The 22,372-nt window shown below is 37.3% G+C and overlaps 1 protein-coding gene and 1 pseudogene across 4 annotated transcripts; one reads left to right on the forward strand and one right to left on the reverse strand.

The window, feature by feature from the left end:
• Positions 1 to 2,664: 2,664 nt before the first annotated feature.
• Positions 2,665 to 7,874, forward strand: LOC107761098 (protein EIN6 ENHANCER). 4 transcript variants are annotated; one of them, XM_075230608.1, is made up of 4 exons: positions 2,665 to 2,803; positions 3,858 to 4,135; positions 7,283 to 7,350; positions 7,533 to 7,874. In XM_075230608.1, the coding sequence occupies exons 2-4, from the start codon at positions 3,961 to 3,963 to the stop codon at positions 7,662 to 7,664; spliced, it is 375 nt and encodes a 124-aa protein (XP_075086709.1). In that variant the 5' UTR covers positions 2,665 to 2,803; positions 3,858 to 3,960; the 3' UTR covers positions 7,665 to 7,874. The 4 variants fall into 4 exon arrangements, with proteins under 4 accessions (XP_075086709.1, XP_075086711.1, XP_075086705.1 ...); XM_075230610.1 differs by lacking the exon at positions 2,665 to 2,803 and adding an exon at positions 2,813 to 2,957; XM_075230604.1 differs by lacking the exon at positions 2,665 to 2,803 and adding an exon at positions 2,833 to 3,076.
• LOC107761095 (BTB/POZ domain-containing protein At5g03250-like) lies at positions 7,618 to 9,537 on the reverse strand (annotated as a pseudogene).
• Between the last annotated feature and the right edge of the window lie 12,835 nt (positions 9,538 to 22,372).

Consider the following 22,372-nt stretch of genomic DNA (forward strand, 5'->3'; position numbering starts at 1 on the left):
TTCCTGTGGAGACGATTCAATACTATACTATCTTTGACTAGCGAGCCTTAGTTTTATATACCGGTTTTGCACTCGTCAAATTTTGGTCCATTATTTTTTGCTCGAACTATACATACATATATGATTAATGTTTAAATGCACACATATAAATAAGATCAATTTCTTTCTGATACCCATTAATTCTAAATCTTGAATTCATCTATGTTGATATCACTACTATTTTAGGTCACAATTTAACGCCCTTGCCAGACAAAATCCTATAATTTGGATCAGAAACCCTAATTGAGGTTTTTGTTCTCCATACAAGTATTTTTTCTGAGGGACTGCACTTAATTTAAAAACAAATAAAAACACAATGAATCTATTTCTTTCTACCATATACAATGTATCTACTAAAATTCTGCCGATTCTAGTTCACTCATTTCATTTAAGACATGAAAAAGAAAAAAAATTCATTTTATTTCGTCAATTGTGGCTAAGAAAGCATAAGTCAAGTTCATTCAAATTAGTTAATAATTAATTGTTTTGACGTATAATTTTTACGTAAATGATAAGTAGAAAAGAGATAGGAACTAGAATAAATAGTGAAGTAGCAATAAATGCAAGAATATTTACTTTCATAGTCTCATCGGTTTTTTATTTCACAATAACTCAGAATTTAATCCATATAGATGATAAATCTTTAGCTGGTAAATTCGATGAATGAATATTTACCTCTCAATGATCTTGAATCGGATCAATATCATGAATAACAATATCTGAACTATCAAGATGTATGCAACTAATTAACACAACATTGAATTAGGTTCCATTTTTATTTTATTTTTGTGGTGGCAAGCAATTAAAAGTTAGTATAAGGTAGCAATAGAAACCATCATGTCGTGTCTTAAAACTTTGTGAGCATCTAACACTTGAAATGTTTATTAGGTACATGTGGAGTTGGTTAGCTGTCTGTATGGCAAAAGAGTGTGTAGACACCGTCAAAGGATGTGGTGTAGCGGATGAGGCTGCTCTTCCCTTAATTAGAGGTCTCGGGTTCGAGTCTTGGGTATGGAAAAATCCTTGGTAGGGAACGCTTCCCCCGAATGAGGCCCTATGCGACGCGAATCTGGATATAGTTGAGCTCCAATACGGATACATGGTGGGAAACAAAAAAAAAGTGTGTAGACAACTTAGTCGTGGGATGTATCTGTAAGATAGTTTGTTATTTTGGAGTTGGAAGTGGAATTGTTCCCATATCTGAAGAGAGAAGGCTCTTTTGGAGCCTTTTAAGCACTTGTCCCTTTCATGTCTTTGATTTAGGACGTGCAATTATGTACACTATATATTTATATATTATCAAGGACTTGGACATGGGAAAGAAAAATCAATTTATTTGAATTTTAAATTCAAAAGTCCAATAAATACACAAGAATTTCCAACGAAGTGGGATAGAAAATTATTATTGCAGGATTTGTTGTATATTTCCCTAAATTAGTATACCGATAACTCTTGATATGGTGAAATTTCAAACAATCGCTTTGATGGAAGAGAGACAAGATGATATTCTTGCTGTCTGCTCTCAATATCTACTATGTTCTTGATGCCTGAGCCCTGCGATACTATGTTCAAGGAATTAAAGCTCGTGTGCTATTTGCGTGTGTGAAGGAAGCTCGTGTAACCCTGAAACAATAGAACACCTATATTTTGAATGTCCATTTTCAGAAACATATCTACAGATCACTAGGACTAGGAGTAAAACGTATCTTTTCATGCTCATCAAGTTCCAGATGGAAAGTTTAACATACACCCACCCCACCTTAGGCAAGAAGCAAAAACAGAAATGAATTTGGTTAACAAATGAATGTTAATAGAGCCAAGCACGGGATAATATATAAAGTTGATACTAGAAAATGACTGGTCCTGTACAAATGTTTTCACTATATTTTCTTCTTAGACTGATGAAGGAAAAGTAGTACTGTCAAATTCTACACTAGACAGGCATCTTTCCTTTCACCAACTTAGCGAAGAGCTGGAACAACTTACATATTTTTACCCAAATCCTGACAAAAAAGTTGAGACAAGATAATCATACATATTAAGTGCTGATCATGTACCTTTGACTTGTATTAGAGCTCTGCATTTAAGGAGGAAAAATAACTTTTACACATCTCAGCAAACATATCAAAGCTCAACAGTGAACTTGTGGACAACCTCCTCCTCCTTGCTCAACTCACTCGAAAAAGGAAAAGAACAAGATTATATGAATTGCTATTGAGATGAAGCTTCAAGCAATACATGCACTACAAAATCTTCAACCAAGATTGGTTCATATTCCGAAAGACTATGCACATACACGCTGACATAGCTACGTTTCTCTTAGTTGTTTGTCCCGATTTTCTTACCATATTTAGTTTTTCTATTGTGAGCACCTAATTTTTTCCCCCACATAAGAAATTACTTACTAAAAATAGTCCAAAAATAATTTTAATTATTTTTATAGAATTTTAGAAGTTTTTCTTTTATTTGTTTTGCATTTATTCGCATTGTTCATGTATATTTAGAAATGTTTTAAATCATAAAAATCATCAAAAAATAGTTTATCTTTCATTTAGTGTGTTAATTGCATTTAGGAATTAATCATAGGTTAAGAACATAATTAAAATAAAAGTCATTTGATTAATTGTCCGGCCTCCTAACCTTGACTTTCAGGCACCCAAACGACGTAGTATCATATCAATACTACGTCGTTTCTTCTTCTTCGCTTACAAATAAGAGTTCTAGGCTTTTATTTGGTTTTTGCGCTGCTGTTTCCCTGCTTTAGGTATGTAAATCCTCACCTGTCCTTTTATTTCGAATTTATGGATAAAACTTTGTTGTATTCCTGCTGATTTAGATCTGGCTTGCCTAAGCCTCAAATTCTGTTTGTTTCTCTCTTTTCTGATCAATACCTAATGCTGAATGTGCTTCCATTAAAGGTTCAAGTGTTAGTGAGCTATCGATTATAATTGAGTAATTTGAAAGTTTGTTTGGTGCTTTTGTGAATCTATGAAGGCTGGTTGAAGTTAGCATATTTGAAAGGATATTTGTGTTGGAGGTCGGGTCTGGCAGATTTAAACATCATTCAAGTTGTTTCAGTCATTCAGCTATTCCCTGTGGTTATTGTAGAAGTTGTTGGATTTTGGAATTCATCTTATAATGACATGAGGGTTCATAATTAATTATTTGCAATGTTACAGCCTGTATTTCTAATTTCAGTAGCTATTGATCTCAAATTTGCAATTAATTAAAACTTCCTCCCTATGAGTAGTATATCGTGATTTATGAATGCACTGTTCAATTAATTTAGTTCAAGCTAATATCACTGCTTCAGATGGAGTGTTAATGCAACGAATTAGTCCTATAATATGTTTATTCATATCTTGATATTTGAACCTTGTATAATTGTTGCTAATTGTTGTTACTTAATTACTAGTTTTCAAACTCACTCTTGGTTTGTCCATGGTAAGAATTTGGTAAATACCTATCATGTTCGGTCATTTGGTCGTAAACAGCGTGTTGGATATATCTATCTGTTGCGCCTAATTTTATATGGGTTATGGAAATCTTAGAATTATCCGGACCACAAAAGATGAGCCTTGGCTTAATCTCTTGAAATAATATGACTGCTACGTCCTCTTTTATTAATGAAACTTCTTAAAATGCTAGCTTTCATTTAGGTTCAAGTAATGGAGTCCGTTGGGAATCTCAAACACCTTACTAAGCCTTGAACATTTCTGGTGATTTGGTCATCACATTTAGTCCATAATCTTAACTTTCACATGCGATCCCAAATAATAGAAAAAATGCTTATCAGCACTTTTTATCAAACATTTCAGCACTTTCATCCAAATTGGTGAATCGGAATGACGTCCAAGCCCAACAAGTAAAACACCCGTATTCCCTGGGGACAATCATCAGCAAATCGGTTCGCCGCTATAGATGGAGCGGGAAGTGATAGAAGCAGAGCTAGTACTGCCAACTCACATGACATTCAAGAAGATTCAGATGTACGACAAGTACCCTAAAGGACAGGCTAGAGGCCGTCATTGGAAGCATCTCAAGCAGATCATTCAAGCTGAAAATTACGAAAATTATCCTCCTGACTTACCTACTTGTGAGTCTCAATCTTTCACCTATACCCTATTTTTTGCTGTCAATTAAGCTTTTGCAACAAATATCTAAGGTTGAAATCTCATACTTGAATTGTTTTTCAAAGGTTGATTTCATTAATTGAAATCTCCAATCTCTTAGTTCAAGTAGGTTGTTGTGTTATAATGTACTGACTCAAAAATGCTAACATACCTAACGTTTATGATTAGCAAAACTTTTTTGCGCTGCTGCATTTTCATTTTCCGTCATTAAGCGAAATTGTTTTGAGTTTATTTCGTGGGCATTATGAGATTTGTGGCATAAGCAGACTAGGATTACATCGTAAATTTAATCTGGAATCATGCATTTTGCGTTTCAATTCCTTTGCCTGTAATGTAGAATAGGGCTGTGTTCTAGTTTTTTGCAAGATATAGCTATACTTATTCAGTTTGGTTCATTTGCTGAGTCTTAATTCTGTTGGTATCCAAATATTTTAGTTTGCTTAAAGAAAAAACTGATGTGTAACCAAACTTTTGTTGGTTCGGTTTGATTCAATCTTGAGGTTGATCGGTTAACTTGGTTTGAAAATTTGGTTTATTGTATCCAATGAGCATATAGACAAGAATTAGATGTAGCATAAACTACTTTTGATGAAAACATCTTAGATCCAAATTGAAATGCCCAAACAATTTCACATCGAATTCTTGTTGTGCCTAACTTGATAGAAAGTTAAGTTCAATTTCGTACTTATTCGATCACGACAATCAAATTACTAAACCATTCATTGATACTTCTTTTCCCACCCAAAGGTTGTTAATGATACTTGATGGCAGTATTGTTATATCTGCGAGAGAGAGATATTTGGGGTGGTGGTGGCGGTAGTGTGACGGATCTTCTACTTCTTTTGAAGATGGCAGACAAAGACAGAGTGTAGAGAACAAGGAAAAAGGCGGCCTAAGTTGATTTTGTGCGGAACATATAATATGAGACCTCGATGTCACACGTCATGCATTTATTGGGCATGCTTGACTTCTTGATTGTTATTCATATCATTAATTCTCCAATGGGTGTGCTTGACTTTTTGAGCTTTTATCTATATTGTTAATAATTTCAACACTCCTCTTTAAGGTGGAGAATAGAATTTTTATATACTCCAAGTTTGTCATAAATATACTGATTGTGTGGTCCTCTCACGGCATTTGTGATGTTTACTAGTTGGTTATTTTTTCCAAATTAAAGAATGCTAGTTGGTCCAGTGTGCTGACAAATTCTATCATATCTTCCTTGGAAAGAGCTTTCTTTCAAACGACAATCTATTTTTATACTCTGAGTTACTTCACAAACACTATGGTGGAAGCTATATGGAGTGCTATGATTATCTCACTATATTTTTTTATCTCCAAATATCAATTCTTGAGGCAATTGTTTTATTTGTATGAGTTCCCAAGTACTTGCAGTGATGGTTCGACATTTAGCAACTGCTCTAAGATCAAGTAACAATGTTCTGGTTTCTAGTTTTCATGATACAAGATTTTCATTAAAATAAACATAGTCTTCAGAGATAGATGACTGATCAACTGGTCTGTGATCCAATCTAAATTAGAATATTCTATAGTTTGATTGTTTCTTTTTTTAGTAAACCTTGACTTGGTGAATGTCTAATATATAGCACTTGGAGCATTGAAGATAACCCCATGTCCACATTTATGTACTTGACAGTCACAATGTGCTGAAGCCACTAATATATATGAGACATATGGATGGATAGGCTACCTCCATCCTTGACCAAAGGTAGGGAGCGCTCCCCCTTTAATGGGTTTGACGTCACAGGAATCCAGATTATTCAGGGCCCCAATGTGGGTACCAGACATTGGGTAGGAATCCAAAAAAAAAAATACATAGGGCAAAGGATGAAATGGAAATTTCAAAGTGGTTTGAAAGCATCGTGGAGTTCATGTAGGAGTCTACTTGACCCAATGGTAGACCTTTGATAAAAAGAAGATAGAGGACTCTTTCTGCTCTGATACCAACTTGAGAATTTATTAAGAAAGACATAAGAGCGCTTGACATTAGACACAAGAGTAAGTTTTTCGCTCAGTTCAGTGGCCTATTCTTGAGAACCGCAACTGAACCTCCTAACCAAGGTCAGTCCGGTGCACTAAGCTCCCACTATGCGCGGGGTCCGGGGAAGGGCCGGACCATAAGGGTCTATCGTACGCAGCCTTATCCTGCATTTTTTGTAAGAGGATGTTTCCACGGCTCGAACCCGTGACCTCCTGGTCACATAGCAGTAACTTTACCAGTTACTCCAAGGCTCCTGCTAACCAAGTTTCTTAGAAATGTCAAAAGAAACTGACCGAAACCATATTAATAGAACCACTACAGCTGGAATGAATGCTTCTATCTGACTTTTTGGAATAATGAATGCCTCTGACTGATTGCATCATTTCCTTGACTCAATACACTGCATTTCAACTTCTGCAAGATCTAGGAGTTGAACAACTTCCTGTTCAGTTCTGGATGTTGGTTAATTTTCTTTACTAGTGCATATTGAGTTGCAAATCATGTCATCAGATTTTATTCCCCGTTGCAACCACTTTTTCCTGAGCATGTAGTAGTAGCTCTTACCCAATTTGTTTGAAGAGCTTTCAGGCAGATATTGCTTCTACTTACAGTGATCTGGCATTTTTTTGGTTGCTAGTAGTTGACAAAGCATATGTGGTTGCCAAGATCTATCAATAATTAGGTTGTGAAGGTAATGATTCCCTAGAAAACTCTACAATATGGATGCATTTTCCTGGCATTGCACCTTTGTTGTCGTTGTGGAGTCTGATGAAGATTGCCTTGAAATTTGCTGCATTTTCCAGCAACATCACTAAACATTTGCTAACAGTCTAAACCCCAGACTTTTGACTATCAGTTAGAAAGTGATTAAAGAACAGTCCATTTTATTTTGAATTAAATTGCAGATGGGGAAATGATATCTTTCTTGTTTATATGCTGAACTGTTATCATCAATCATCATACAAGTTGAACATTCAAAATATGCTTTCATGAGCAACAGTCTATTTATTTCCCAGTGTAGGGACATTATTTTGCAGATATTCCTTTTAATCATTCGTAGCTAAATGAGTATTTCAAAGTTTTGACTTTGTTTGCTCAATCCCTGTAGATGTTAACATTGAATCACCACCTTCTATGCATCCATGCAAAAAGATATGCGACGTAACAGGATTCAAGGTACCTTTGCCCCAGAGTGCCTTGAATGATATGGTCTAAATTTCTGCTTGCTTTCCTGTGCTGTCTTACTGTCACATCTCTGAATAGGGGTTGTGTGCATTCTTAGTCCTTTATGCCATCAGAAATTATTTTCCAGCACAAATATTTTTGGATGGTAAAAAATTCTTATGTTTGACATGCAGGCACCATATTTTGACCCACGAACTAAACTCCGTTATGCTAACACCGAGGTTTTCAAGATAATAAGATCGCTTCCTAATGACTATGTTCAGAGGTATTTGGCTCTCAGAAATGCAGTTGTTATTTTGAAATAGGTGCAGTACGAGAAATAGATAGTTGTTAACTTAGGTGGAAAGTAGAGTACGTTTGAAGTTCTAGTTTCTGAATGCTCAGTGCATAAGTGTATTTTTAGATTTGTACTAAAAGAAGAAATCAAAAGGCCTAGTTTTGTTAGATCTCTTAAATTTGTTTGCGATTGTGGCGTTTTATTTGTGTTGAAATCAATCTTGTTTCTTAGAGGATTATATGGAGTATTACTAGAAGGTCCATCTATTTCTTTTTGGTCGTGATGTTTGATGGCAATGTCACTCGTGCAACTCTTAATGAGGTTAACAGAGTTTCTGCTTTAGAGCAAGTTTCTCCCTTTGTTCTCGCCCTAAACTATCTCCCTTAGACTCTTGTGTATTCGGTTCTTCAATTAGAAGTTCAACATTCATTTTTTGTATGATCCCATAAGTAATATTCATGATGTGAAATTATGAGTGGATTTGTAATTAATATTCGGTTCTTCAATTAGAATCTTATTCTGTATAACAACACAGGTGGCCTAGCATAATCTGAATGATGTATTTGGTCTGAAATTTGGGAAACTTGAAATTAACATCAGGCGCCACCTCAGAAAGATATGAATCCACCAGATTTGCCACCCTTGTTATTGAAGCCAAAGACTGATTGCCTTCTACCAAATTGATTTTCTTCCATTATACATGGAGATGCAGCAGCAGAAGCCTGGTCTAATAACAAGAAATGGTCCAGAATACGCTGAAAACAGTCTATATCATATAAAGTCTCAACTGAGTAGCCACTATTTGGTATCAGCAAATCATCAAGTGTAGCTTGCAACATCATAGCAGTACGGAGCAACCTCAGAAGAAACCTAGTCTCTGTTACTCCTTTCTGTTTTGGTAATAACTCCACGATCTCTTCAAGAAGCGCCCTCTGATCTGCCTCTGATGGCGTGGATGCGGGTTTAGCATGGCTAGTGTCCTTGAGGGATATGTTTCTTTGCATAAAACACGAGGGCGCCTGATATATTTTCAGGCCTCAATCATCAGCCTGAATTAAACGTTTGTAGAGGGATATGTTTCTTTGCATAAAACGTAAGCTGAGGAATGACACATCTTTGTACCACCAATCATCTGTCATCGGCTGTGGCTTCGTTCCAGTACTTATACCATTCCATACATCAGAACCCGTGTTATTATCATTACCATTCTCCAATTACAGGCCAATTAAGTAACTTCGAATCGCTACAAGCTTTCATCGCCAACGAGATTATGCGTCTCGACACAATATGAAGCTCTTCAGCATGCGGTAAAACTTCTTCACAGGTTTCTAGTGTTTTTACTGTGTCTGACCAATTTCCAAATACATCATTCAGAAAAGCTTCAGTTTGTGTAACTAGATTTCCTTCCCTTATTCGTTGGTCATTTGTAAAAACTCAGATGCACATCTAAGACTCGCTACATTTAGAGGTGTAAGTTCAAATCTAACACCATTACAAAATTTGGCTACTAACTCAAATGCTTTAGCTCCACCAGGTATATCAGTAAGCTGCAGAACGCATTCCGATCCATCCTCTTTTGTCGATTCGCTCATAAGCTTTTCTAGAAGTCCACTTCTTGAGAGCAAAGGGAACTGCACCACAATTAAGTGAGTTGTTTTAGATTTTGTTTGTGAATACAACAACAACGAAGACATATCCTATATATTCATACAATGTGGGGGTCTGGGGAAGGTAATTTGTGTGCAGAACTTACCTCTACCTTGTAGAGGTAGAGAGGCTGTTTCCGATATACCCCCGGCTCAAGAAAAGCGATTCACAACAGGTTTGAAAAAGAAAAACAGCAATGAAGAAGCCAAGTTGAAAATAATGAAGGCAAGAACAGTAACTGTGGCAGTATTTTCAAAAATTAAATAGCCATGTGTCTTTCTATTTTACAAATGTCCTACCTATTTCCAAGTGGCTATGAATATCTACCATGTGACCTTTTGCATGAAGATATGAGGCCAAATTGCTAAGCCAAAAACAAGTGGCAATCATCTTTCATGCAATTAAACACTTGGCAATTTAAGAAATCCCTAGTATCTCTATAAATAGCCTTCTTGCTTTGTTACACTTTTCTTAGCTAATCATTGCTTTTTTCTTTGGCTAATCATTACTATAATTATTATTCTCACTATTGACCAAATCATTATCTGTTGAAATTATTTCTTCCCTCCGGCTTATTCCAAAATTTGTTGGTATTATTTAATTTTGCTGATTCCTATATCCTCTAAATAAATAGAGATGAGCTTGTTTAATCCTGGAAAAATATTTCACATTGCTGAAATAGTTTCTTAGGACAGTGCCCAGCACGACTCAAGCCAATTCATGTATCTGCTTAAAAATAATATTATTGTAGTATTATTATCGTTATTTTTCGGTATCATTTTCCTACAATCTAAGAAACTATGTCAAGTAATACCACTACGAAAATTTTTGATAGTGCTACCAATTTTGGTGTTGACTCTACTGCTACTATTCCAGTTGTCCTTCCAGATATCCACGGTGTTGCAAATACGTTATTGCATCCACAACTTTGGCAGACACTAATGTCAAAATACAGGTATGTGAATAGACATGGTTACATATCCAATGCTAATATTAAAACCTTCAAGAAAAATGCACCTCAATGTAATAGAAGAGTTGGGATAAATGATAATCTCGCTAAGTCAAAATTAAATTTGACTAAAGCAGATAATATAATTGTTACGGTCATTTTCCAAATTAATAATGTGGCCAATGTGAGAGATTGGGTAATAGACTCAAGTGCTAGTAGGCACATTTGTGCAGACAAAAATTACACCCAAGTTGAGGAAGGAGAAGAAACTACTTATCTTTGTGACTCAAGAACAACTCGCGTTCTTGGGAAAGGAAAAATTCTTCTCAAACTCACATATGGTATAACTCTAGCATTGAGTGATGTATTACATGTCCCTAATATCCCAACCAATTTGGTTTCTATGGGGTTATTAGAAAAAGTTGGAGTAAAGGTTTTCTTTGAAAATAATGAGGCCGTATTGACCAAAAATGATATTTTTGTGGGCAATGGATATTATAACCATGGTTTATTTCTGCTTAATATTTCTAATACTAGCAATGAAAATGCATCTTCTTCTGCTTATATGATTGAATCTGTTTCTTTATGACATGCTAGACTAGGACATACTAATGTCGCGTATATAAAAAAAATGCAGTCACTAGGATTAATATCTGGTTTAGACTCAAATAATATTGACAAGTGTGAAATATGTGCTGAAGCTAAAAGTACTAGAAACACTTGTTTTTCTATAAATAGAGAAACTGAATTGTTATCCTTGATTCATACTGATTTAGGCGATTTAAAGCAGACTATGACTAGAGGTGGTAAAAGATATTATGTGACTTTTATTGATGATTTTTTTTAGATATACTAAGTTGTATTTGCTTAGAAATAAAGATGATGCTTTTAATGCTTTTATTTCTTATAAAACTGAGGTTGAAGATCAACTTAGTAGAAAAATTAAGAGAATTAGATGTGATAGAGGTGGAGAATATTTGTCTTTAAATAATTTTTGTGAAAAGAATGGAATTATTCATGTAGTAACTCCACCTTATTCATCTGAGTCAAATGGAGTAGCTGAAAGGATAAATAGAACATTGAAAGAGATGATGAACTCTATGTTAGTTAGTTCTAATGCTCCTGATAATTTGTGGGGTGAAGCTATTTTATCTGCATGTCACTTACAAAATAGAATACTACATAGAAGAACTGGCAAAACTCCGTATGAATTGTGGAGGGGTTATAAACCTAACTTGAAATATTTAAAAGTGTGGGGGTGTCTTGCTAAAGTTCTTTTGCTTGAACCTAAAAAGAGAAAAATAGGTTCTAAAACTGCTCATTGTATGCTTATTGGATATGCTGAACATAGTGTTGCATATAGATTTATTGTTTTAAAAAGTGATGTGCTTGATTGCAATATTATAATTGAGACAAAGAATGTTGAGTTCTTTGAATATATTTGTCCATTGTCTGATAAAATTTCTCATATATTTGTTAAAATAAATAGTAAAATTACCTCTAATGAGGAACTGAGAAGGAGCAAAAGGCTTAGGAAAGAATATTTTTCTTATGGAAATAATTTTCTAACTTTTCTTGTCGATAATGAACCATCAAATTATTTTGAAGCTATATCTTCTTCAGATGCTAAATATTGGAAAGAGGCAATAAAAGTTGAAATCAATTCTATTTTGAAAAATAACACATGGATTTTAACTGATTTACCTCCTGGTGCAAAGCCTATTGATTGTAAATGAATTTTCAAAAAGAAATTTAATCCTGATGGATCTTTAGATAAATATAAAGCTCGGTTAAAAGCAAAATGATTTTCTCAAAAATAAAATATAGATTATTTTGATACATTTGCACAAGTGACTAGAATTTCTTCTATTCGAGTTTTAATTCCCTTAGCTTCAATCCGTAAGCTTTTTATCCACTAAATGGATGTCAAAACTGCTTTTCTAAATGGTGATTTAAAAAAAGAAATTTATATAGTTCAACCTGAAGGCTGTGTCATTCCTGGACAAGAAAATAAAGTTTGTAAATTAATTAAATCTCTTTATGGCCTTAAACAAGCTCCTAAGTAGTGATATGAGAAATTTGAACAAGTCTTACCGAGAGACAATTTTTCTTTAGTGAAGGTGGATAAATATGTTTATACTAAAGTGGTAGACAATGATTATGTGATAATATGTCTATATGTTGATGACATGCTTATATTTGGTACAAGCTTAAATATTGTGCAAAGTACTAAATTATTTTTGTCTGCTAATTTTGATATGAAATATCTGGGTGAAGTAAATACAATATTGGGAGTTAAAGTTATATGGAGTGAAGATGGAATAATGTTGTCACAAGAACATTATGCTGAGAGACTTCTTAAGAAGTTTGAATATTTTAATGTCATATCTGTGAGCGCTCCTTTTGATGCTAACTCTCAGTTGAAAAAGAATAATGGTGACCCAGTTGTTCAGTCTAAATATGCGCAGATTATTGGGAGTCTGATGCATTTAATGAATTTTACAAGGCCTGATATAGCTTATGCTGTATGTAAACTGAGTAGATATACTCATAATCCCAACATAGAGCATTGATCTGCATTAGATAGACTAATGAAATATTTGAGAGGAACCATGAATTATGGTATCCTATATAGTGGATTTTATTCTACTTTAGAAGGATACAATGATGCAAACTGGATCTCTGATTCAGATGAGATAAAATTTACTAGTGGTTATGTATTCACCCTTGGTGGTGGTGCAATATCGTGGAAATCAACTAAACAGACGATTATTGCTAGATCGATTATGGAATCAGAGTTTGTAGCTCTGGAATTAGCTGGTTCTGAGGCTGAGTGGCTAAGAAACTTCTTAGCTAATATCCCTTTAATAAAGGACGTATTGTCTCCTGTGTCTATGTTTGTGATTGTCAAGCGGTAATAGTTATTGCAAAGAATAAATCTTATAATTGTAAAAGTAGACACATGAAATTGAGACATGATAACAACTGTTTAGAGATGCAATAATTTTCATTGACTATGTGAAGTGAGAGATAAATTTGGCCGATCCTGTGACTAAACCTGTGGGAAGAAAATTAATTCTTCAAACCTCAAAAGAGATGGGGTTAAGGCAGACATGCTGTCAATAGAGATGGTAACCCAATCTATGTGATTGGAGATCCCATGAAGTAGGTTCATATAGGTAATAACAAATCGATATTGGCACTGAAGCACTAAAAGAGAGTGCTTGACTGCTACCAATTGAGAGGTTGAGTTATAACTCTTAATGAAATTCATAGTCCGTATGAATGGTGTATTTAAAAGCGGTATACACTTGATGAGTTCACCTATATCAGAGTGAAGTGGGCCGCTCCTATGAGATTTTGGCATAGTCTCTAGAGCTCTCATGAATAACCAGGCACGCGCATGGCCTATTGGGCGCAAAACAGCATTGAACGGCAAAATTAACATGGGTTAAAATGTGATTGATAAAATCTCTGACTTATAATAAGAATTATTGGTTCATACAAATACTATACTTCACCAGTAATTCTGTGAGTTAAATTTTATTGGTCTAAATTTGGTTCATAGTCCAGAAGATACCAAACCTATTACATTTGGACCATCCAAATCCAACAAGTTGTTAATTATTTCATTCCTTTATCTTTTTCCTATAAGTTTTTGAAAATATGTGGGAATTGTGGCGGTATTTTCAAAAATTAAACAGCCATGTGTCTTTTTATTTTACAAGTGTCCTACCTATTTTCAAGTGGCTATGAATATCTACCATGTGGCCTTTTGCATGTAGATATGAAGCCAAATGGCTAAGCAAAAAATAAGTGGCAATCATCTTTCATGCAATTAAACACTTGGAAATTTAAGAAGATTCTAGTATCTCTATAAATAGCCTTCTTGTTCATCCGTAAGAGATATCAACAAAAATTGGTCTTCGTTACACTTTTCTTAGCTAATCATTGCTTTCTTCTTTGGCTAATCATTACTATAATTATTATTCCCACTATTGGCCAAATCATTATCTGTTGAAATTATTTCTTCCCTCCGGTTTATTCCAAAACTTATTGGTATTATTTAATTTTGTTGATTCTTGTATCCTCTAAATAAATAGAGATGGGTTTGTTTAATCCTAGAAAAATATTTCACATTGCTGAAATAGTTTCTTAGGATAGTGCCCATCACGACTCAAGCCAATTTTTGTATCTGCTTAAAAATAATATTATTGTAGTATTATTATCGTTATTTTACAGTGTCATTTCCCTACAGTAACAAAAATAAAATAACAATGCAATAAGAAAATCGACACAAGGGAAACTCAGGTAGTAATAGAGATCGAAGCCTAAGATTAAACACATAATACAAACCATATATTTTGTTTGTGAATATCATCTTGAATTAACCATAGATTACAAAAAGGAAGAATTAAGACAAGTATATGTTGATTTCCGGAATGGCGTTAAGTGCATCAGCAAAGAAGATACTACGAGAAATGCTAACAACAACAACAACAACAACAACAACAACAACAACAACAACAACAATAACTATGCCTTAGTCCCAAACTAAATTGAACTTAAAGAGAATAAGAAATCAAAGTGTAATGACCGAACCAGTCATTTTTATTTTTAGAACCCCGTTTCCTAAAATAAAACTCTCCGAATGTGCTTTTATTAATTTATGACTTGCGGGGATGGTTGGTTCGGGATTTAAAAGTGTTTGGGTTGAAATCAGAACACTTGGTTCCTTAAGTTAGCCTTAAAAGTCCAAGTTTGAATTCGATCAACATTTTGAGAAAACGATATCGGAATCGGGATTTGACGGTTCCAATAGGTTCGTATGATGATTTCAGACTTGGGTGTATGTTTGAATCGGGTTTCGGATAACCCGGGAGCGTTTTGACGCTTAATAGTGAAAATCAACTATTTGAAGGTTAAAAGTTCTTTAAATTTGGTTTGGAGTAGGTTTTTGAGTAATTGAAGTCCGTTTGGAATTCTGAATTTGGGAATAATTCCGTATAGTAATTTAATATTTGTTGCACTTACTGGGTACATATTGTTTACGTACTCATACTACATTTGCTGCACTTTTTGTGCAGGATCTGAGACAGATACTAGTGGAGGACCTATCATCGCACATCTTCATTATCCAGGGGCGTAGTGGTGAGATGCCTTGCCATCCTACAGCTACCAGTGCCTCTTCTTGTATTATTTTTATTCTGTCTATTTTCATTTCAGGCAGTATTTAGAGTTTTGTATAATCTACTAGATGGTCATACACTTGTGACACCAGGTCTTGGCACACACATTAGTAGAATTTGGTGTCTTATTATTTTTTTTGGATTTAAATTTAATTTATATATGTTTAATTTATTAGTTGGCTTGCCTATAGGTGAAATTGGGTCATAACAACATGGTATCAGAGCACTAGGTTCACGTAGGTCTCACAAGTTGTGAGCAGGCCTAATAGAGTCTTGCGGATTGGTACGGAGACGTCTGTACTTATCTTCGAGAGGCTATAGGGTGTTAGGAAACTACCTTTCTTCATATTCCACCGTGAAATTGATGTAGTACTAAATATCCTTCTCTTATTCTCTCACAGATGGTGAGAACACGCTCTAATGAGGTTCCAGACCAGGGAGGAGCTAATCCCCCAGTTGCTAGAGGCCGAGGGAGGACTCCAGCCCAGTTGCTAGAGGCCGAGGGAGGGCTCCAGCCCATGGTAGAGGTAGAGGACGTCTCAGCAGAGGATCCCATTATTGAGGAGCAGGGTGAAGTGCCTGTGGCAGAGCCAACTCCGGTGGATTTCACATCTGCACCGGGATTTCAGGATGTTATGGGTCGTATGCTGCGATTCATGGACACTATGACTCAGGCCGGTTTATTTCCGGTAGACCCAGCCATATTTCAGGCAGGCGGAGGAGCACAGACTCTGACTGCACAGGCTCATGGACAGGCAGCTGCTGTATATCAGACCCAGGGTACACTACCTGTGGGTGGAGCCCAGCCAGTGACAGCAGCTACACCTGAGCTCAGGCTAGCTGCAGCCGCTGATTCACAAAAACTATTGAACAGATGGACTAGACTACATCCTCCTGCCTTTGGGGGTGAGCTACACGAGGATCCCTAGGATTTCATTGATCGGTGCAAGGATATACTGTACAACATGAGGATATTGGAGTCTCATGGGGTAGACTTTGCTACTTTTCAGCCAGAGGGCAGAGCCCGTAGATGGTGGCAGTCTTATGTTCTTGGCAGACCGACAGATTTTCCTCCCATGACTTGGGACAGATTCACCCGTATCTTCCTGGACATGTATATTTCACCCTCCCAAAGGGAATAATTAGGGTTTCAGTTTGAGCAACTCCAGGAGGGTCAGATGTCAGTGACCGATTACGAGGCGATGTTCTCTGAATTATCTCTCCATGCACTTATGATACTCCCTAATGAGGCGGAGAGAGTACGGAGGTTTGTAGCTGGTTTACATACTGGCATTCAGGCCACTATGGCTCGAGAGGTTGAGATGGGTACTTCTTATAAGCTAGTCGTGGAGATAGCCCAGAGGATTGAGGGTGTACGTCAGCGTAGCCGAGAGCAGGTTACGAGAGATAAGCAGGTTAGGTATTCTGGAGAGTTCAGAGGTGCTCCGTCTGGGAGCAGAGGTCAGTTCGTGAGGGGGCAGTCCAGCAGACCCCCATATCCAGCACCACCGCCTCCTCGAGGTGCTCCAATACGACCTTTTTTCAGTGCTATACTAGAGAGTTCTTATCGTCCACCAGCTATTCAGAGTTCTTCCAGTGGGTATTTAGGTCCCCACGGCCAGACTTCTAGTCAGTGGCTTATTATACCGCAAAGTTGTTATGAGTGCGGGGATCCCAGTCACATACAAAGATTCTACCCCAGGTTGCGGGGTAGACCAGTGCATCAGGGTCAGCAACCTATGCTTACCGGACCAGTTGATCCACCAGTAGTCCGACACCAAGAGGTGGAGGACAGTTGGGTAGAGGCCGTCCTAGAGGTGGAGGTCAGCCAGGTGGATGCCAGCCAGTTTGCGCTCCAGCTCGGTTCTATGCTTTTTCGGCCATACCAGATGCAGAGGCCTCAGATACCGTGATTGCAGGTATTATTTCTGTTTGCAGTAAAGATGCCTCAGTATTATGTGATCCGGGATCTACGCATTCATATGCGTCCTCTCTATTCGCTCCATTCCTGGGTGTTTCTCGTGAGTCCTTGAGTACTCCTGTTTATGTGTCCACTCCTGTGGGCAATTCTGTTGTTGTGAACCGGATCTACCGGTCTTGTATTATTATATTCTGTGGTTATGAAACTAGAGCAGATCTCTTATTGCTCGAGATGACCAATTTTGAAACTATTCTAGGTATGGACTGGTTATCTCCATATCATGCTATTCTAGATTTTCATGCCAAGACTGTTACCTTAGCTATTCCAGCATTGCCTAAGCTGGAGTGGAAGGGTTCGTCTGTTAGTTCATTTAATCGGGTTATTTCTTTTATAAAGGCTCAACATATGGTTGAGAAGGGTTGTTTGGCTTATCTAGCTTATGTTCAGGATAATACTGCAGAGACTCCGTATATTGATTCAGTGCCTGTAGTCTGGAAGTTCTCTGATGTATTTCCTTCAGATCTTCCAGGTATGCCACCTAATCGCGATATTGATTTTTGTATTGACTTGGCTTCAGATACCCAGCCTATATCTATTCCACCGTATCACATGGCCCCAAAAGAATTGAAAGAATTGAAAGAACAACTTGAAGAGTTACTAGCCAAAGGGTTCGTCAGACCAAGTGTATCGCCTTGGGGTGCACCGGTATTATTTGTAAAGAAGAAGGATGGCACAATGCGAATGTGTTTTGATTATCGCCAATTGAACAAAGTCACTATTAAGAACAAGTATCTGTTGCCGTGTATTGATGATATATTTGACCAGTTGCAGGGTGCTAGGGTATTCTCTAAGATCGACTTGAGGTTAGGGTACCATCAGTTGAAGATTCTGAATTCGGATGTTCCGAAGACTGCTTTCCGGACTAGATATGATCATTATGAGTTTTTGGTGATGTCTTTCGGTTTAACTAACGCCTCGACAGCGTTTATGGATCTCATGAATAGGATATTCAGGCCATATATTGATTCGTTTGTCATTGTCTTCATTGATGACATTTTGATCTACTCGCGCAGTAAGGAGGAGCATGAGCAACATATGAGAGTGGTGCTTCAGATATTGCGGGAACAAAAGCTATATGCTAAGTTCTCTAAGTGTGAGTTTTGGCTAGAGTCTGTAGCATTTTTGGGACATATTGTATCGGGCGAGGGCATTAAAATTAATCCCAAAAAGATTGAGCAGTTCAGAATTGGCATCGTCCCACTCCGGCGACTGAGATCAGGAATTTTCTGGGTTTAGCAGGTTATTATCGTCGATTCGTGGAAGATTTTTTATCTATTGCAGCACCTTTGACTAAATTAACCCAGAAGGGTGCTCCGTTCCGATGGTGCGATGATTGTGAGGCGAGCTTTCAGAAGCTCAAGACAGCATTGACTACAACACCAGTATTAGTATTGCCTTCCGGTTCGGGGATGTACACAGTATATTGTGACGCTTCACGCGTTGGTTTGAGTTGTGTATTAATGCAGGAAGGGCGAGTTATTGCATATGCTTCACGTCAGTTGAAGTCCCACGAGAAGAATTATTCGGTACATGATTTGGAGTTAGCTGCGATTGTTCACGCTCTTAAGATTTGGAGGCATTATATTTATAGGGTGTCTTGTGAAGTTTACACTGATCATCGCAATTTGCAGCATTTGTTCAAGCAGAGGGACCTAAATTTGAGACAGCGCAGATGGCTTGAGTTACTAAAAGATTATGATATTACTATCCTGTATCATCCCGGCAAAGTAAATGTGATTGCAGATGCCTTGAGTAGTAAGGCGGAGAGTATGAATAGTTTGGCTTTCATTTCAGCTGAGGAGAGGCCATTAGCTTTGGATATTCCGTCCTTGGCCAATAGTATTATATCCATATTTCTTTTTCCTGTACATAATATTCTTATTTTTTGTTATTTTTAGTAGAGTTTAAATAATTGATTCAGTATTCCCAAGTGTATTAGTGTGTTAATAAATATAAAATTCCAGCTTACTTTTGTATTAGCTGATTAGTGGTCAAAGATATACATACCATTAGATGTTTGATTTAACTTTCATATATTCTAGTTGAAGAATGAAAGGAACGAAGATATGGGGGCGTTTTGGTTTTGGTTTTGATTATGTAACCTAATGTTGATTATATGGATATCTTATTAGTAGATAATAAGTTGATAAATAACCAGTACCTATCAAATACTATCCAATAATTTGTTGAAAGTCTTTTTTTCAGTTGATTAAGCTAACATCAACAGTGAATTTATGAAACTTATGCGTAAACTCTGTCAGGCGTTGTAAATCAGGACTTCCAAGTGACATTACAATTGAAATTGGAGAAATGTCCTTTTATCTACACAAGGTACACTCTTTGTGTCATGACCCAATTTTACCTATAGGTCGTGATGGCGTCCAACACTATAACTAGGCAAGCCAACTAATAAATTAAATATATATCAATAAAATTTAAATCCAAGAAAAATAATAAGACACTGAATTCTACCAATGTGTATGCCAAGACCTGGTGTCATAAGTGTATGGGCATCTAGTAGATTATACAAAACTCCACATACTGCCTGAAATGAAAATAGACAGAATAAAAATATACCCCCTAACTCCCATCTGATATGATGGAGTAATGGAATAGAAATAGACCAACTAATAATTTTGTGGAAGTGCAATCTAGATATGATGGAAGTGCCAAGACCTCTATCTAATATGATGGAGTAAAATTAGAAATAGAAAACCAATAATTTTGTGGAAGTGCAATCTAGATAGTTCAATCATGCGCAATGGAATATATACCCCCTAACTCCCATCTTAGCTTCCTGTGAATTCGACCCTGACTCTTAGTTGGATTTCTATAATTGCAAATGACCGTTTCATACCTCTTTTGAGGTGTGCATTTGGACGCGATCAGTATGATCCTACTACGTCTGAGGCCTGTGAGGGGGAGGATGAGGGCGTAGACTGGCTTGAAGAGGGCGCCTGGTACGATACCGCTTATCCTGAGGGCGAAGGCGACGATGATGGGGGGGGATCGAGATGGCAAAGGTATCGGTGGCCAAGGTGGTGAAGGCACTGAAGATCGTGATGGTGGCGATCAATAGTTTTATTTTTGCCTTGTAAATTTTTGTCTATTTTTATCGGCGTCTTCATGGGCCTTTGTAAAATGTTTAAGTATGAAATATCAAAGTTATTCTATGCATCTTTTTCCTTTCATGTGGTTTACTTTTTGTACTTGTATGTTTTTAGTTCTATTGTTTGCCTGTTTTGCTCTTTTCCCTTATTGGTATTGTCTTAGATGGCCGTGGCCTTGGAGCCGATTACATATTTTTTTTTGTGTGTTGAGAAGTGGCCGAGGGCCGATAGGTGTTTGCTCGGGTGGGGTCGAGCAGAACATTTCATTAGATTGTGGCCGAGGGCCGGTAGGTGTTTGTTCGATCGAGGTCGAACATAACCTTTCATTAAATTGTGGTTGATGATCGATAGGTGTTTGTTCGATCGGGGTCGAACATAACCTTTCATTAAACTACGGCCGAGGTCCGATAGGTGTTTGTTCGAGCGGGGTTGAACACAACCTTTCATTAGATTGCGGCCGAGGGCCGATGGGTGTTTGTTCGATTGGGGTCGAACATAACCTTTGATAAACTACGGCCGAGGAACGATAGGTGTTTGTTCGATCAGGGTCGAACACAATCTTTCATTAGATTGCAGCCGAGGGCCGATAGGTGTTTGTTCGAGTGGGGTCGAACATAACCTTTTATTAAATCGCGGTCGAGGGTCGGTATGTGTTTGTTCTAGCAGGGTCGAACATAACCTTAATACGAAAAAGGTGTCTTGATAAACGTAAAGTTTATTTCTTTGACATTGTTGCATACTTGGAGAAATTTACAGATTTTTGAGTATTGGCTGGCGTTCCAGTCCCAGTCTATCTAGTCCCTTCATTGGTCGATCTGGAGAGTATTGAGAGGTTGAGCAATGAAATAGCAACCACGGCCCTACCTTCGCGTACTTCGACTCAAAGTGTTCCCTTCGCCGCCTCGTTAAAAACCTCCTTGAGAAAACCCAAATGGGACAAAACTCAATTGAGAGAAAAAGGAGTACGTCTTGGTAGACGTTTTTTCTCTCAGAAGTTGAAGTATTTGAGGTAGCTGATATTCCAATTGTTTGATAGTAGCTTTCCTTCCATTGTCTCTAGTTGGAACAAACCCTTATTTGCTTCTGCTGTGATTTTGTACGGACCATCCTAATTTGTTCCCAACTTGCCTTCCCTGGGATCTTTGCTCGCTTGAGTTTTAGCTTTCAGTACATAGTCCCCGACTTTGAGAGGTTTGAGCCTTGCTTTCTTGTTGGAATAGTGTTTTACTTGTTGTTTTTGGGCGACCATACTTATGTAGTATAAGGCCCCATAAAATCTTTCCTAAAAACTCGGATTCCGTGATGCCATAGTAGGCGTATAAGTAAATAATAGTAGAAATTCTTCGCGGTGAGATTGTGAACCGCAGTTCAGACTTTTTGGATTGAACAGTGTGCTAGGGAGTTGAAGGAAAATGTTGGGCAGAAGTAGACATTTCTGCGGCCCATTCTGCAGCCGCAGAACCACTCTGCGGACCGCAGACTAGTCGCAGAGTGGGACAGTTTTTTGGGGAATTTTTGTTGTCAATTTCGCGGCCATTATACAACCGCATAACCGTTTCGCGAGCCGCATTCTTGTCGCATATCCCGCCTTGGGATTTTTCGGAGGGAGGTTTTGCGGTGCACTATGTGACCGCAGAACTGTTCCGCGGTGCACTATGTGACCGCAGAACCATTCTGCGGTGCATTATGTGACCGCAGAACAGGTTTGCAGGCCACATAGTGACCGCAGACCGGTCAGTTTATTTTTCAGTTTTGGCACCCCAATTTCGCTGTCATTTCGCGGACCGCATAACCATTATGCGGTCGCAGAACCTATTCCGAAGCTTTATTTTTGAGGTTTTTAAACCAGACCCTATTTCG

Source organism: Nicotiana tabacum, chromosome 2 (genome assembly GCF_000715075.1).
Source record: "Nicotiana tabacum cultivar K326 chromosome 2, ASM71507v2, whole genome shotgun sequence".
Lineage (NCBI taxonomy): Eukaryota > Viridiplantae > Streptophyta > Magnoliopsida > Solanales > Solanaceae > Nicotiana > Nicotiana tabacum.

Excerpts from the sequence above, each read along its gene's own strand:
- LOC107761098 (XM_075230608.1), top strand. The coding sequence starts at position 3,961 with ATGGAGCGGGAAGTGATAGAAGCAGAGCTAGTACTGCCAACTCACATG. Across the intron at positions 4,136-7,282 it reads TCCTCCTGACTTACCTACTT|ATGTTAACATTGAATCACCA; the intron begins GTGAGTCTCAAT and ends CAATCCCTGTAG. Across the intron at positions 7,351-7,532 it reads GCGACGTAACAGGATTCAAG|GCACCATATTTTGACCCACG; the intron begins GTACCTTTGCCC and ends TTTGACATGCAG.